Source organism: Pteropus vampyrus, unplaced genomic scaffold, assembly GCF_000151845.1.
Source record: "Pteropus vampyrus isolate Shadow unplaced genomic scaffold, Pvam_2.0 Scaffold56, whole genome shotgun sequence".
Taxonomy (NCBI): domain Eukaryota; kingdom Metazoa; phylum Chordata; class Mammalia; order Chiroptera; family Pteropodidae; genus Pteropus; species Pteropus vampyrus.
In genome coordinates, this window is record NW_011888837.1 from 2,565,905 (window position 1) to 2,581,739 (window position 15,835).

Genomic DNA, 15,835 nt, shown 5'->3' on the forward strand with positions numbered 1-15,835 from the left:
TAAGCAAAATAAACCAGACACAGAAAGATCTCACTGCATAATCTCAGTTATATGTGGAAGCTAAAAATGTTGGATACAGAATCAGAGAGCATGATAATGGTTATGGGGAGATGGGGAGATGTTGGTCAGAGAGCACACAGATGTAGTTCTATGAGATGAACCTAGGGATCTAATGTACAGTAGGATGACCACGGTTATTAATCCTGTGCTCAATACTAGAAATCTACTAAGAGTAGATTTCAGGTTTTATCACTACACACAAAAATGGTAACTGTGGGAGAAGATACATTAAATAGTTTAACTATAGTAATCATTTCAGTATATATGTATATTAAATTATCACATTATATACTTTAAACATAAATATTTTTTATTAAAAAAAAGAACCTAATACAGTGACTGGAACACGATAAATATTAATCTGCCTCTCACCCTTGACCCTCTCTTCATGCTTCTGTCTTCTTTCATCACCAGCAATATCCACCACTTCAGGCAAATGTGTCTAATTGAGGAGCTCCAATCAGGATGCAGCCAGAAGTGTTTAGTTAAGCAAGAATTGCCCCATGCCAAATAATTCTGTAATGAGTTTAGACACATTCTCATGTATCGAAGTTGATGAAGACTCTGTCCTTCCATTCACTTGTACTTAAAGTCTTCATCATCAATGAATTTTCTTGTTCTCACATCTCATGCCCAGTCCTGTCTTTAAAATGTACAAAAGCTGACCACTAGTTACCACTAGTTACCACCCTGGCCTGCTATAGACAATGATCATCTCTTTCCTGGATTTCCAAAAAGACTTTTAACTGCTCATCCTGATTTACTTTGCTCCCACCTCCAACCTTTTTTTTCCACCTGCAACCAGAGTGTCAGATCATGTTATTGATTTGCTCAGACCCTGAAATGGTTCTCCACTCAGAGTGAAAACCGAAATCCTTATGACCTACCAATGTATCTGATCTGGCCTCTTACTCTCCGTCCTCCTTTCCTATTCATTCTCCTCCACACCACCCCCACCTAGGTGCACCGGCCTCCTACTGTTCCTCAAATACACAGCTATGCTCCCAACTTGAACTGTTACCTGTTACTTCTAGCTGTCCCTTTGCCTGGAATATCACTCACATAGCCACTTAACTAATTCCTATATCCCTCAACTTTTGACCTTCAAGTAGGCTTCCCTGACTCCCTAATGCTGTAATCTGCTCATCACCTCATCCATCTGATATCCTGATCCCCCTGCCCTTTCTATCTTTTTAATTATAATATTTATCCACTTAAAACTCTCATAAGGGTACCCATTTCTATTCATGTTATTCACTAACATTTTCAAAGCAACTAGAAAAATGCTTGAGATACAGAAAATGCTCTGTAAATATCTGTCGAATGGATGAATAATGGGAAAATGAGGCCTCTTTACATCTTTTCAAGTAATATGCATTAAATTTAATGTTTTTGCTTGGAGCAAATCAGGTGGGCCTGTTTCTCCGGCTGGGTGGGTTATTTCTTATCTATTTCTCCTCCGTTTGACCATTTATTTTGCTTTTATTTCTAACTGTGTAGGAGATGGGGCCGGTGGTGTTTTCCAGGTCTACCTCCAGAGGACTGGAGAAAAGGAAGTGCATGAAAAGTTCATCCGACAGGTTTGGAGTAGACAGCTACTCCTTTGTTTCAAAACTCTATTAGATTCTGCAAGTGGTGATTTCCTCCTTCCTGGTTTAGGAACCACAAAAAGAGATCTAAATCTGATGAGTAACATAATGAAGTCAAGAAAGAAAGCACTCTAGATATGGAAAACAGTAAGTTATGCTAGCTGGGGACAATAAACCATCTAGACACAAAAGAGACTAAATCTGGAAATCAGATAATGTAGGGCACCAGATTAAGTATAAATAGATTAAAAATTTTTTATAGCCTTATTTTGCATAAATTTAAGGAATTCTGAGAGGCTAGCCCACATCTCTAAACCCATACACAATATGAATTATTTTCTAATTTTGTTTTCCTTTTTTGTGAAAACATCACACATTTTTTTTCTTAAATTTTATATCTGCTTGGTGACCTGAAAGGAATTAATTATGAAAAGACTAACATGTCACTCTTCATCTCAGCCACCTTTTGTCACTGGCACTGCCTTTTAGCAGATTAACTAACCCAGTTGCCTCAGTTGAAGTGGTACTCAGTTTTCATCTTTTTAGTTGGTTTTGGGTTTTACTCTTCTTATCTGTTTCCATCTTCTCTTTTGAGAGCTTTGAGATTTTTTCTGAAGTCTTTGTCCTGGGACAGCAAGCAGCAGTCAGAAAATATCATTTCTCTTTCAGTCGATGTGAGTTAAAGATAGGAAACTTGGGCTACACTCATTATTCTCAAGTATTATCCCTTCAATTTATACTTTATTGATCTTTTTCCTTAAAAATTTTTAATGGAACTCAGTGAACTCTCTGAAACTTGATGCACAACTTTGCACAGTTAGGTTTAGGAGAACTTAGGTGTAAGCAGAGAGCCTATAACTAACTTTCATTAAATTTTTAAAAGATTAAGTGGTTAAAATAAAAAAGATTAAGAACCTCTGAGGTAATACCTAAAAAGGAAAGCTAATCTGTTTAGTCTTAGCACACTTAATGTTAATTAGACTAAATCTGTGGAACACCCTTTATGTTCACTCACTGGCCTCTGGAAATACTGTCTGTATGGTCACCTGGATTCTCCACAATCTGACAAACGCAGGTGACAGGAAGAAGAAAGCAACAGAGCCCTTCTTCATCAGTGGATGCCAATCACCGGTAGTCTCTGTACACTGTTCTCCATCCCTTATCCTGCCTGCTGTATGGAACCTCTTACCCCAGCCTGGGAGCAGCCTAGGGGAGATTGTATTGTTAATTCACCGAAGGAGGAAATTACTGCCTGTCTGAATCGGTTACTATTTCATCTATTTACGTGACAGCATTAACTAAAACTGTAGTTTCCATACTAAATTCTTCTGGGTTTATGTAAATAAAGCCATTGCCCCCAAGGGAGAACAAAAATAGACAATGATAAACATTTTCACTTCCTTTTGTTGAAATTGCACTTGTTGGGAAAGGTTCTGAGAACTAGGAAATTTGTACTTTCATTCAATAAATGTTTATAGAGCACCTGTTTGGTGCCGGCACTGGGCCAGAAGCTGGCACACAGTGTAAATAAGACAGACATGGCCTTTAATCTCATTGAATTTCCAGTCAAGAGAGTGAGACATATATCAACAATCACACAAGTGGGTTAAGTGCTCCTCTCTAACAGAATCCATGAAGTGGAGTTTGTACTCCAGTCAAAATGTATCTTAAATGCTTCAACATTCCTAAGGTCAAAGAGAGAGAAGAACATGTTAAGGTAATGCTCATATTTTGAAACAAAATCTTCAAAATAATCAAAGTTTTAAGAAGTTTTATGTTATAGAAATTATAACATAAAACCTGTTTTTTTCACTTATACTACTTTCTTCAAAGTGCTAAGTTTCACCTTAACTCAGCTTTTTAAATTATCACATTTCTATAAAAATAAAAGATCAAAATAATAAAGGAACTTTTTTAAAAATAAATTTATTGGGGTGACATTGGTAATAAAATTATATAGGTTTCAAGAATACAATTCAATAATACATCGTATGTGTATGAAATTGTGTGGTCACCACCAAAAGTCAAATTTCCTTCCATCACCGTATATTTGAGCCACTTTACTCTTATCTATCTCTCAACTCTTTCCCTCTGGTAACCATTAAAGTGTCTGTGTCTATGAGTTTTTGTTGGTTTTTCTTGTTTGTTGCTTTCAGTTTTATATTCCACATATAAGTGATATCATATGGTTCTCAACTTTTTCTGTTTGAATTATTTTACTTAGCATGATGGTTTCAAGATCCATCCATGTTGTCGCAAATAGCAGTATTTCATCTTTTTTTATGGCTAATATTCCATTGTATATATGTACCACATCTTCTTTATCCAGTCAAACTCATGGAATTTGGTTTTAGAGAATATTTTATAAATTTGACCTGAAAGGCAAGGGAAGTAAAAGCAAAAATAAATGAATGGGACCATAGCAAACTAAACAGCTTCTGCACAGCAAAAGAAACCATCAACAAAGCAAAGGGCAATCAGCTGAATAGGAAACGATATTTGCAAACGATACCTCTGATAAGGAGCTAATATCCAAAATATATAAAGATCTCATACAAGTCAACAACAAGAACAACAACAACAGAAAAACAAATAATCCAATTTAAAAATAAGCGAAGGACCTGAACAGATACTTCTTCAAAGAAGTCATACAAACAGCCAACAGACCTATGAAAAGATGCTCAACTTCACTGGCTATTAGAGAAGCAAAAGCACATTAAAACCACAATAAGATATCACTTCATACCTATTAGAGTGGCTATTATCAATCAGACAAGTAATAACAAGTGTTGAGGAGATTGTTGGAGGGAAAAATTAACCCTCATACACTGCTGGTGGGAATGTAGTTGTACAGCCACTATAGAAAACAATATGGAATTTCCTCAAAAAGTTGAGAATAGAATTATACCATACAAACTAGCAATCCTTCTTCTGAGTATCTACCCAAAAAATTTGAATAAAGGAATTTTTTAGAAAAGAAAAAACATATTCTTATAAAATTGAACCACCCCAAATCAGTGTTTTTAAAGACTTATTTTTTTTCTTCTGTTACTTGACTGAATTGCATGTGTGGGTCTTGTTTACCTCAAGATATAATTAAACAGAAGTATAAGTCTAGTTAATTGTAATATAGCAATTTTCCTTTCTGCCAAGTGATTTCATTTCCTATGATCTTTACTTCACACAAAAAAAATCCTAGTGACAAATAATATATAATTGTTGTCATTTCAAATATACCTTTTCTTGTAAACAGATTAAACAATCTCTAAATGGTTTTAGGATAAATCTAACAAAAAAAATAGATATATAAAATTTTTATTTTATAAATTTAACAAAGAAAAGAAATGATTACAAATAAATATTTACATTTGATTTTTTTTTTTTTTATGTTGAAGGCAGGCTGATCTTAGATGTCTCGAGAATACATCTTAGATGTCACAATAAATGCCTGTTTCCACAAACAGCTTCTTCCTCCAAGCCCATCATTCAAACTCTATTTCAAAATTTCTATTGATTTGGGAGAAAGAATTGTAAATGTTACTCAATTCTCTGTGTATATCAACAGTATTTTTTTAAACATACAAATGTGAATTGAATTATTAGACATAAAAAAGACAGCTTTATAACGGAAAGATATAAAAGTAGGTAAATGTAAGCTTTAGGGGATCTGTTGTACCAATACATAGTTACTTGTTGCTTGGTAAGCTTTTAAAAAGAAATGTTGTTTTCCTACACCAGACAAAGTGTGGCTTAAATGACAGACTAGAGGGGAAGAAAACTGACATTTATGGACTACCTTCTGTGTGCCAGGCCCCACTATTGGCATTTTCCATAGATGCCCTCATTTAACTCTCACTGTGATCCTATAAAAGTGGTGTTTATTCCCATTTTACAGATGAAACAAATGCAGTGAGGTTAAAAAAAAAATCCCATTTTTGTTTGGCTAATAAATGGTGGGCTACGCTTGAAGGAAGGTTTGTCTTTTTCCAACACCCATGCATAATCTGACTTACATTGGTCAAAACAAATACATTTAACTGTTTGATTCTCCATCTTGTCAAGACTTTGGAAAATTTCTTTAAAAGGTAGGACATCTTTAGCAATGTGGACCAACTTTGCTTAGCATTTTTACAAAGTGTTAACTCAAGACATTTGAATTTGGAGATGGAACTGAAATGCCCTTGTGGTCCTGGGGCAGATTGAGTTTGTCGTATTAGCAAATGTTTTTAATCTGCAAAATGTATGAACATGTTTTAAATTTCTCAGCTAACTGAATTTTATTGACTAAAATTTCAGAGAGCAGATATTTTATGCTTATAATCTTAGCAGTAACAACATTGTAAGTCAAACTCACTGATATATGTTTAGCATTTGTTTGTGGTTTTCTTAACCTTGAGGGTTGCTGAGCTGAGACTAATTTCTTCAAAAGGAGAAAAAATTCCAGGTGCAAGTTGAGCCTTTACTACTGGGATTAGGAAATGTGGCTCAGCTTTTAGCAGCTGCAGTTATAACACAGGTATAGAATCAGCTTGCTCAAGGCCTCTTGGTTAATAAGCATGGGACAAGATTCAAACCTAAGTTTATCTCACTTCAAAGCCCACATTTTCCCCTCCACATTCTACTTTGTTATATGAACATAACTTTGGGTTTACAAAAAAAAGGTCCTAATTATAAAATTTCTATTTGAAGGTGAGAGGTGTGTTACTTGGATGATTTAACATACCAAAAAGGCAATCAGTTTTCCTGTGGAGAGTCTGATGGAAAAAAAAAAAGAGTTATGTATAGATGTGTAAAAAGATGTGGAAACGCCCGTCTTTGTCTTGGCTCTTTCTTGAACTCTTCTCTTTCTTGAACAATTGTCTTGTGTCATGGCTGTGGTAAAGATATCTGGAAGGTCTTCTCTGTTTGATAAATGTTTTTCATGTCTCAGGAGCTGGTTGGAACGTAAATAAACAGCATAATGGTTGATAGTCCCATAAACTCTACATTATACGTAGTGGGTGATAAAATATCATTTGTATTTATGTTCAGATTTGTCCTTCAGTTACATTTTCACTTCACTCTGCTCTATTTTGAAGCAGCATTTCTTCAAATAGGATAATTATCCCATTTTTCTACTTAACCCAACTTAGTCTTTCTACTTACTATGCAATAACTCAAAGGGTTACCTTTACAGAAGTGGGACAAGAACAGGAGTCCCGCTCCTCCAGTCACTTTGTCTTTGTTCCTCCCACCCTTACCACTGATGAAGAGAGTCCTAGGACATAATGTATCAAGGCTACATTGTGAGAAATGAACATTTGCAAAGAGGTTGTTTTTGCCTTATAAATGAATGTGCCATTTAAAAAAAAAAATGTGAGCATCTAGGTTAAGTGGAACTCATTAGTTCAAACTCTAATGACAGTGTAAGTGGCAATTGAGATCCTGAGAGGGGGAAAAGAAGAGATGAGGAAATGAAATAGAGAGGGAAATGAAGTGTCTTCGTAAGTTGGGACTCAGCAAAAATACAAACACAACTGTGGGAGGAAAGTAGAGGAGCGTTAGCAAATCTTCAGAACTCTGAGGGTTTTAGTGGTGCCACTAATATGATTGGGTCCTGATGAGAATGGGCTGAGCCAGTCATGTCAAAGTCTGTTCATATGAAAATATGTCTTTGTTGAACAATCCAACATTACTGAAACAAAGAGACTAGGAATTTTCTTTAAGATCCAGGTCTCGCTTACATATCTGGCCCTAACTTTTCCCTTTCCTCACTCCATTAGTACTTTTCATACAACGCTCACAATTTCAGGAACCCAAATGGGTCATATTCTCTTACATCTCATAACATTGTGCTTGCTTTTCCCACCACAAGCAAGATAGTCATACCTTCTCCCCAGCCCATTGGTTTTACACCTACTAATTACCAATATTAGGTCATGGTTTTGAAGCTGTTTCTTCAGAAGACCTCAATTCATCAAAACTGCATCAGAGGTCCTGTTCATTTGTTCCCAGAAGTTCCTGTAATGATCCGTATTATAGCACCCATTATTGTATTGTATTTGCCTGCATAACTAATTGTCCATATCCTGCATTAGACTGCAAACTCTGTGAAGTCAGAGACTATCTTATTTATACAGTAACCACTTCTCCTATTACAATACTTGGCACTAGCAGATAATCAACATATATTAAATGAATAAATGAACAATCAAGTTCCTATAATAGTAGAGTTAAAAACAACTGGATTATATATAACAAACATTTGCTTTGCTACAGAAGGTGATGTAACCTAGGTGCTATTTTGTCCTCCAGTCTTAGGTTGGTTGGAGGATGAAAAAGAAACATGATTACTCAGAAACCAAATAACCTCTTTGGAAAGCACTCAAACATGGCTTTCCCTCTGCACACACACTTGTGTAGATGAGCTCACTGCTCTATCGAGCTTCTTGGGAAAGAAGAAAGATGTTGAATCAAGCTGAATTCTTTATAAATTGTGTTCTTTCCCAGAGGTGAATAGACTTTTACTATAGTAAAGTCCTTTACTTAAGTGACCCTTATCCAAGGAAACCCAGACCAATCTTTGAGGACTCAAGAGGGATGGAGTAAGAAACTTAATTGAGTCGTAAAAAGATAGATTTATATCCTAGTGTTTTGAAGAAAAGTCTCTTCAATTCCTCTTTGTGAATGTGCTTTTAGACCAGGGCTAAAACTGTAAGTTTGTAAACCATCAACTCCACCACTACTTAGATATGAACTTGGAGATGTTGAGTTTCTCCATTTGTAAAATGAGATCATTATTACTAATCCCATTGTTATGAGAACTAATTTACATACACACACAGTGCCCTTGATTTCAAGTAAATTGAATGGGTATTTAGGAAATTAGCTGGGGTCACTACACAAGTCTTTCAGCAAAGGAATATTTTCCCCAAACCACATTCCGGAAACTCCATTACTTTTGGTCTAAGTTTCAATCATTTTGTCTAAAAATTTAATTTAAACCCTATACCAGTATTTAAACGAGCTTTTTCCTTAAGTGTTCTGAAAATCTATTTCTTAAAAATAGATTTTAAGACTCTCTATACTAGAGATTTTCAATCAAAAGGGCAACTTGAATTCTAATACAATTAGATTTTGATCTGGAGCTTTAATTGTAGCAAACCATAACGTGAACTAATGTCATTTCTATTTTATGATATTGTTACATTACATGCTGTAATCTGGTTCAGCTTGGTATTTCAGAAACCAATTTTGCATCAAGAATGCCTCTAAGACAAATGAGATTTTTAGGAAATAATCGTTGGTTGAATATCTTTACAATTTGGAAGTTAATCATCTGACAAAATTAAGAAATACAAACTATAGCTCTTGGAGCAGATGATAATTCAACGGTTTAAAAATTAAACCAGAAAGTTTACATAGATTAACTTTATGAGTTAGGTAGGTGTTATTAAACTCATTTTCTAGATATAGAAACTGGAACTTAGAAAACTTAAAAGCCACGCAAAAATCAGGTGGCTGAACCAGAGTTTGAACCCACATGTTCTTTCCATGAAGGCATACACTGCTTACCTTTCCTTTAAAGTTACCACATCCCACCCCAACCAAGTAGCCCCAGTGAACCACTTCCTAGAACATGAGTGTATCTTCATTTTACCTCTTGATTGTCCTATTTAGAATGTGTCATTCTCCTGTATCATTCTCTGTTAAAGTCCTCCCATTCTTCAACATCCTGCTTAGATCAAAATGCTTATGAAAGATTCTGCCCTTATGCCCCTGTTGGAATTAATATCTTGATGCCTCTTGTCTGTAATATAGTCGGTTCCTTATATTGCTTTATTCTTCTGTTAGACCAAACTCTTTAAGAACAAGTTTTATCCATCTCTAGATCCCCACATTACTCAGAAGTTACCTGATAAATATTTGTGGAACAGAATGAAAGTTGTGCGCTTTCACTCTGTTAAATATACATATCAATTTTTTTGAAAAGTTGTACTATGCTCCTTGAGAGCAGCAATAGCTCCTGGAAACTTTCCAAAGTGCTTAGAAAAGGACTTCTTATAAATTGTGTCCCTGATAAAAGTGGTTTACTAGATCACCTTCATTATCATTACATCACATGTAACTTATCTAAAGAAACAAATGCGCTATAAAGGAATAATCATAAATGACCCTACTCTAACAGCTGTCAGATAGTACTGTGATGAAGTTATTTATAAATAAAAAGGAATACAACAGATAATGATGTATCAAACTGAGAAGCTAAACTATTTAAAATTATTTTATACATGTTTTAAAAGACATGTTTTTAAATAAAATAAGTTATTTTAAAGATCAAATAAAACTTCAGTCATGTGCTGAGAACGTAATAAAGAACCAGTTAGAGAAGTCTAATGACTCAGACACTCAAAGGGTGAGCGGAAAGTTGCAGATTGTGGAATTTCCTCTGACATAATGCAAACATGAGGGTGCACATGTTCTCTATCTGTTGCTATTATAAAAAGCCACAGGATCTCTCCAACCAGCACAAGTCCTCGAGGACAACAGAGCTCACAAGCTTCTAGGCAAGAGCCAATAAGAAACCAGAAAGAAAGCACTTCGTGTGAACATGACTTCCAAGCTGGCTGTCGCTTTCTTGGCCGCTTTCTTGCTTTCTGCAGCTCTGTGTGAAGGTAAGCGCATCTTTCTGATCCAGTGTTTTCCTGTGTCTAAATGTGCTCCTCAGATAGCAAAATTATCTTGATCCTCAGATAGCAAGATTATCCTTAATGCTTTGATAAAAAACCATCATTTTTATTTAAGAAAAGAAAATAATCTTTGCAGTCATTTAATTTCAATTCCTTCAATTGGAGTTTTAATTTTTTAGGCTGTATCTATACAATACTTAGAAAAGTATAAAGTTTGATTAGTATAGACATTGTTTTTATCATTCATACTGTGTAGTATGCATACATTTAATGGAAATCTATAATTTAGAGTATATCTTACTGAGGGCCACAGTTACCCATTATTATCTATTAATATTGAGCGAGATAACTCAGATAATTTTACTGAATGTACTATTTTATTGAAAGCTTCAGACAACTATCAATTCCTGTTTGGTTTAAGGACATTTTGATAGATTACAGATCTTCTTGGGATATCTTTTATAAAACATACAGTTTAGAATGTTTATGGTATATAGTTTATTTATTTTCTTTTTTCTTAATAATTAAGGCTTTTGCTAAGATATAAGACATCTCTATGCAACTCACTTATATATTTCCATTAATTCTTTCTGAAGGTGATTTCCCTATTGGCGTCACCGAGGATTATGCAATATCAAATAAAAAAAGTATCATAAGGGCATCAACATTGCACAAAGAGAACTTCAAGTTTTTATGTAGAAAGTCATTCGATGTTATCAGGGAAGACCGTTTTTAAAAGAAAGAAAGAAAATTGAGGTCAGAGGCTAGGAGAACATCCAACCTTCAGTTGCAGAAATAAGTTTGCTAAAGATGCCATGTTTACTAAATACACAGTCACCAAGTTATCATATTGGAATTAAAGCTAGCAGAGCTGTGCCTGATAATATTAATCTTTAATCGTTTTAATTTTTTTCACAGCTGCAGTTCTGTCGAGAATAAGTACAGAACTTCGATGCCAGTGCATAAAAACACATTCTGCACCTTTTCACCCCAAATTTATCAAAGAACTGAGAGTGATTGAGAGTGGACCACACTGCGCACATACAGAAATCATGTAAGTACTTTCAAAAGTTGTTTTTTGTTTTTTTGTTTTTGTTTTTTACTTTAGAAACCCCATAACCGAGGAAGGTGGAAGTATCTAATAAAGTTCTAGGTACTAGGACTACAGTAGTGAGCTAAACTGAGAGAAAAATTTTCCGCATGGCATTTAAATATGGTACCTTCCTTGATTCGTAGCTCAGAACTGGTTTGGATTTAGATTTTATGCCCATCCTTAAGGAACCATGACTTCAATAGAAAAAGATGTCGGGAATCCGCTACGAATTGATTTTAATTACATCTCTTTCATTTCAGTGTAAAGCTCGTCAAAGGAAATGAGGTCTGCCTGAACCCCAAAGAAAAGTGGGTGCAGATGGTTGTGCAGGCATTTTTGAAGAGGTAAGTTGTTTTTTTTTTAAATTAGATTCTTCATTTATCCTGAGGCATACAGTCCAAAAGTCAGCCTAATAGATTTCCTGCTGCTGCCAAAACTTTTAGGTAACTCGTTCTTTAATAAAAAAAAAAAAAAAAAAGCAGCAATAGTGAGTTTGTTGTACTCATGACCAAGAAGACTGTACATCTGTTGTTTGTCCAGGGAAGTCTAGGTTTATGCCTGTTCCCTGTGTCATCACTATGGTTTCCTTTCATTCTCATCTTGGTTTGTATAATAACTTATCTGGTCTCTCTATAGTTGCAAATACAGAACATTTCTTATATGTAACTATCTAAGAGCATTAGTTTCTATAGTAAATATATTTTTAAGAACCATACTTTACTCCATATTAAAATATTGTTCATTTTTAATTTTTAAATTTTATTTATTTTCAGAGCTGAGAAGAAAGAACCATGAAAAAAAAAAATGCATTCTCCATGGTTTCCAAGAATTCCTCAGTAAAGATGTCTATGAAACTTCAACTTCAATCTACTTCATTGCTTAGCATACTGTGTGGGTCTGTTGTAGAGTTGCCAGACAAAATATAGGATTCCCAGTTAAATTCAAATATTAAGTGAAACGATGAATAGTTTTTTAAATGTCTCATGCAATATCTAAAACACTTATATTTTTTAATTCTTCTTCTCTTTTTTTTTTTTTACCATAAATTCATATTTAGTGGGAAATCTTGTATTCTTTTTTTGGTTAAATATCGCAACCTCAGTCTGTTGGCCAAGATCCATGAATCCCCGTTAACGTCACCTTGGTTTCTTCTTTATTCCTAACATAGAGAAAAAATATCAGCCACCATCTTACCTCACAGAGATGTGAGAACATGTGAAAGAAATTTAACTTTTTTTCATGATCATGTAAATATATGGTCTGACTTATTTACCTATTTATTATTTATATATTTATTTAAACATAAAATATAATGATATTTGTGCATGAAGTTGAAAACTGGAAAAGAAAGTATTGTTGATAGACTGGTATAATAATAGCCATAAATATATGTTTATTTTAGGTCTTAAATCATATATTACAGAACTATCTTGATCAGAGTTGTTTTATTTTGATAAGGCTTGCTAGATTTAGCAAACTTAAAAACAAACAAATAGGACATTCAGTTAATTTTTATTTCAGATAATCAGTGAATAATTTTTAGTATAAATATATCATTATTTATCTGAAATTCTAATTGAACTGGCAACCTACTTTTGATACTCTTTGTATTATCTTGTCACTGCCAGCCTTGTTATGCTGTTCTGTGTTGAATCACTAGAATCCTGAGTTAGGATGATCTTTCTCAAGACAGCAAAAATTCACCAAGCATTATCAACAAAGTAATTTTTTTGCTGGTTAAAATTTATTTCTTATGTGCAAATAGATTCTCATTGCACTCACTTTATTTTTTGACTTTATGATACTTTTATGTGTTTCCAAAGAGGTTTTTTCTTCTTCTGTTTTTGTAACTGTAACTACAAAATGTTTAAAATAAAATTTAGTATCAAAATCATCAGATGTTAGTGTTTTTCTTGGTAGTTTTAAAAATTGTTGTTTATATCTTTGATTGTATAAATAATATATAATTTAGAAAACATAGATGCTCCCCCTTAGCATTTTATATCTTATGTTGGTAATTACATACCTTTATTTGTAGAGAAACAGAACTCTTTTCCAGAGATGGTTACAAACAGTAGTCTCTTCCATAGAATGATGGAAATTTTCTCAAATCCCCACTGAATACCATTTTGCTAAAAAGGCTAACTTCAGATTTTCAATGAATCAGCCCCGGCATCTGCATAGCTTGGAACAGTCCAGAACTCAGTGAGAGAGGGAAAAGGGTACACGATATAAGGCACAGCTCAGCTCACTGAAGAGTAAAACTGACACACATGAGGCAAAGAGGTTCAAAATATGAATAAAGCCCAAACATATTTGAAAACAAAAAACTCTTAAAAGTAAAAATACAGTACTTTAACCAAAAAACTCAGTAAATGAGTTTTATAACATATTAGACACAGGTGAAAAAGAAAATTGGAGACCTAGGAAATAAACCCAAAAAACTTTATCTGGAATTTATATAAGAGATAAAGAGATAAAGAGTAAATTGGAAAAATAAAGAAATGAAAAGATATGGAGAAAACAGAGATAAGGTCTTCGCAGTGTCACATTGGATTTTTACAAGCAGAAGAGAAGGTTAGAGACAACTTTTAAACTGAAAATGGCTGAAAACTTTCCAGAAGTGAAAAATAACAATCCACAGTTTCAAGAAACCCAATTAACCAATGCTTAACTTTACATTGCTAGTCAAAAAACAAGGATCTTAGAACTTCGATTCATACTCGTCCACCTCCCAGATCATTTACTATTGCTATTGAGTATTTTACATCCACTCATTTTCAAATCTCTACACTGGGGAGTGAGGAAGACTGTCTTATTTTCTCACTAGTTCACATTGCATCCTACTTTTTCTATGTCATTTAGCTCTTTGCAATCACTGTGTGTACTTGCAGCTACTATACTCTCTCTGAGTCAGTATTATCCGTGATATGGAATAAATCCCATTCTCTTTTCTAATTTCCAGTGCACATTAACGTAAAACTGTACAGCATAATACAATTAGTAAAAAAATTTATGAGTGGTGCATAAGCAGGAACCAACTGGAAATTTAACTCTGACATTTACTATTCTTAGAAACATTGTTCCTTCTAGAGGTGACTTCTCCCTGCCTATGTGCTTCTCAGGCCAAGCTTTGTTGTGGGGCTTCTTCCTCAAAGTTCTGCCTAAATTTTATTTCCATATTCTCCTCTTGAAATTCAAATTCCCTTGTCCTATCCCCCTTACAGTCTCTCATCTTGTGGATCTCATATATAGTATGTAAAACCAATAGTAAAGAAGTAATTTTAATAAAATCTTGATAGGAGAGATACAGGATTCTTCAGAAGCAGTTATCAGGGAGTTATCTAACTTAACTAGCCTAGGTTTGCCCAAGAAAATCTAAACTAGAGTATGCAGGATGAGTAGGAGTTAGTCACAGAAAGGGAAGAAGAAGGTGTGGGAAAGAGTGGTCTAGACAGCAATAAAGAAGTAATTTATAAGCAAGAGCATGACATGATTTAAGAAGTGAAAAAAATTTCAGTGTCACTGGAATTTGTCATGAAACAGAGCAAGTCCTAATAAAGCTATGCTAAAAGAACTAGGAAATGCCCTAAAAGGCTTAGAGTTTAAACTGAAAACTTGTAGTGGATCTAATTACTCTCATTTTAAATTGTGAACATTATAAACCATTCTTCTTCCTGAGTCTTTTTCCAAAAGGAATTGAGAAGCCATAAAAGCAACTCAAAAGTCTGATCTTGGGGGCTTTTGCATGCTATTTGGAGATGGATTCCTCAAAGAACTCCCAAGTTCATACAAAACCTCTTAATATGTTAAGTACACTTTTTTAATATAATATGATCAGTGTTCAACCCTGAAAGCAAAGTGAAGACATCCACACCAATCTAGTGAATCTCAATAATACTTTTAAAATCTACTTTTTAATTTTATCTTTATAACTTTTAAAACAAGTCAAATGATTTTCTCCACATTCTCATCTATACTGTCACTGTTTCTTATGACAGCAAAGTATTCCATCAAAAGGCAATTAAATGGATCAAATTGGAGATTAGGTATTATGTACACAAGTCAAAATGGAAAAATGAAAGGTAAGAGAGAAAATATGAGAGCAAGAGTGAGACAAAGAAAAGTCGATCAATTTGCTAAATTGAAAATTTGTACTTCATTTTGCCTCAATGATAATAGTAAAATTAGTATATAGACACAGGTTTTATTTATATAGATACAGATTTAGACACAAATTTAAACATGCGATCTATTACCCTGTACCTTTAATCCATATGTGTGGTTACAAATTACAAATCTAATTTCACCAAGTAGTAACATAAATGTAAAAATACAGACACACACACGCAAAATAAAAAGGCATGAAGAGATAATAAAAAATATTCACATTAAATTGCATTAATTATAAAATTCTATAACAC

At 34.0% G+C, this 15,835-nt stretch overlaps 1 protein-coding gene across 1 annotated transcript; it reads left to right on the forward strand.

Annotated features, from left to right (window-relative positions):
* Positions 1–10,138: 10,138 nt before the first annotated feature.
* On the forward strand, positions 10,139–12,360 carry CXCL8 (C-X-C motif chemokine ligand 8). The gene is made up of 4 exons (XM_011360525.2): positions 10,139–10,303; positions 11,237–11,372; positions 11,672–11,755; positions 12,185–12,360. The coding sequence occupies exons 1-4, from the start codon at positions 10,240–10,242 to the stop codon at positions 12,204–12,206; spliced, it is 306 nt and encodes a 101-aa protein (XP_011358827.1). The 5' UTR covers positions 10,139–10,239; the 3' UTR covers positions 12,207–12,360.
* The last annotated feature ends 3,475 nt before the right edge of the window (positions 12,361–15,835 follow it).

What these genes read in the sequence shown, in the direction of transcription:
- CXCL8 (XM_011360525.2), top strand. Translation starts at nt 10,240, where the DNA reads ATGACTTCCAAGCTGGCTGTCGCTTTCTTGGCCGCTTTCTTGCTTTCT. An exon ending in TTCTGCAGCTCTGTGTGAAG is followed by an intron (nt 10,304 to 11,236) that starts GTAAGCGCATCT and finishes TTTTTTTCACAG; the next exon opens with CTGCAGTTCTGTCGAGAATA. An exon ending in TGCGCACATACAGAAATCAT is followed by an intron (nt 11,373 to 11,671) that starts GTAAGTACTTTC and finishes CTTTCATTTCAG; the next exon opens with TGTAAAGCTCGTCAAAGGAA.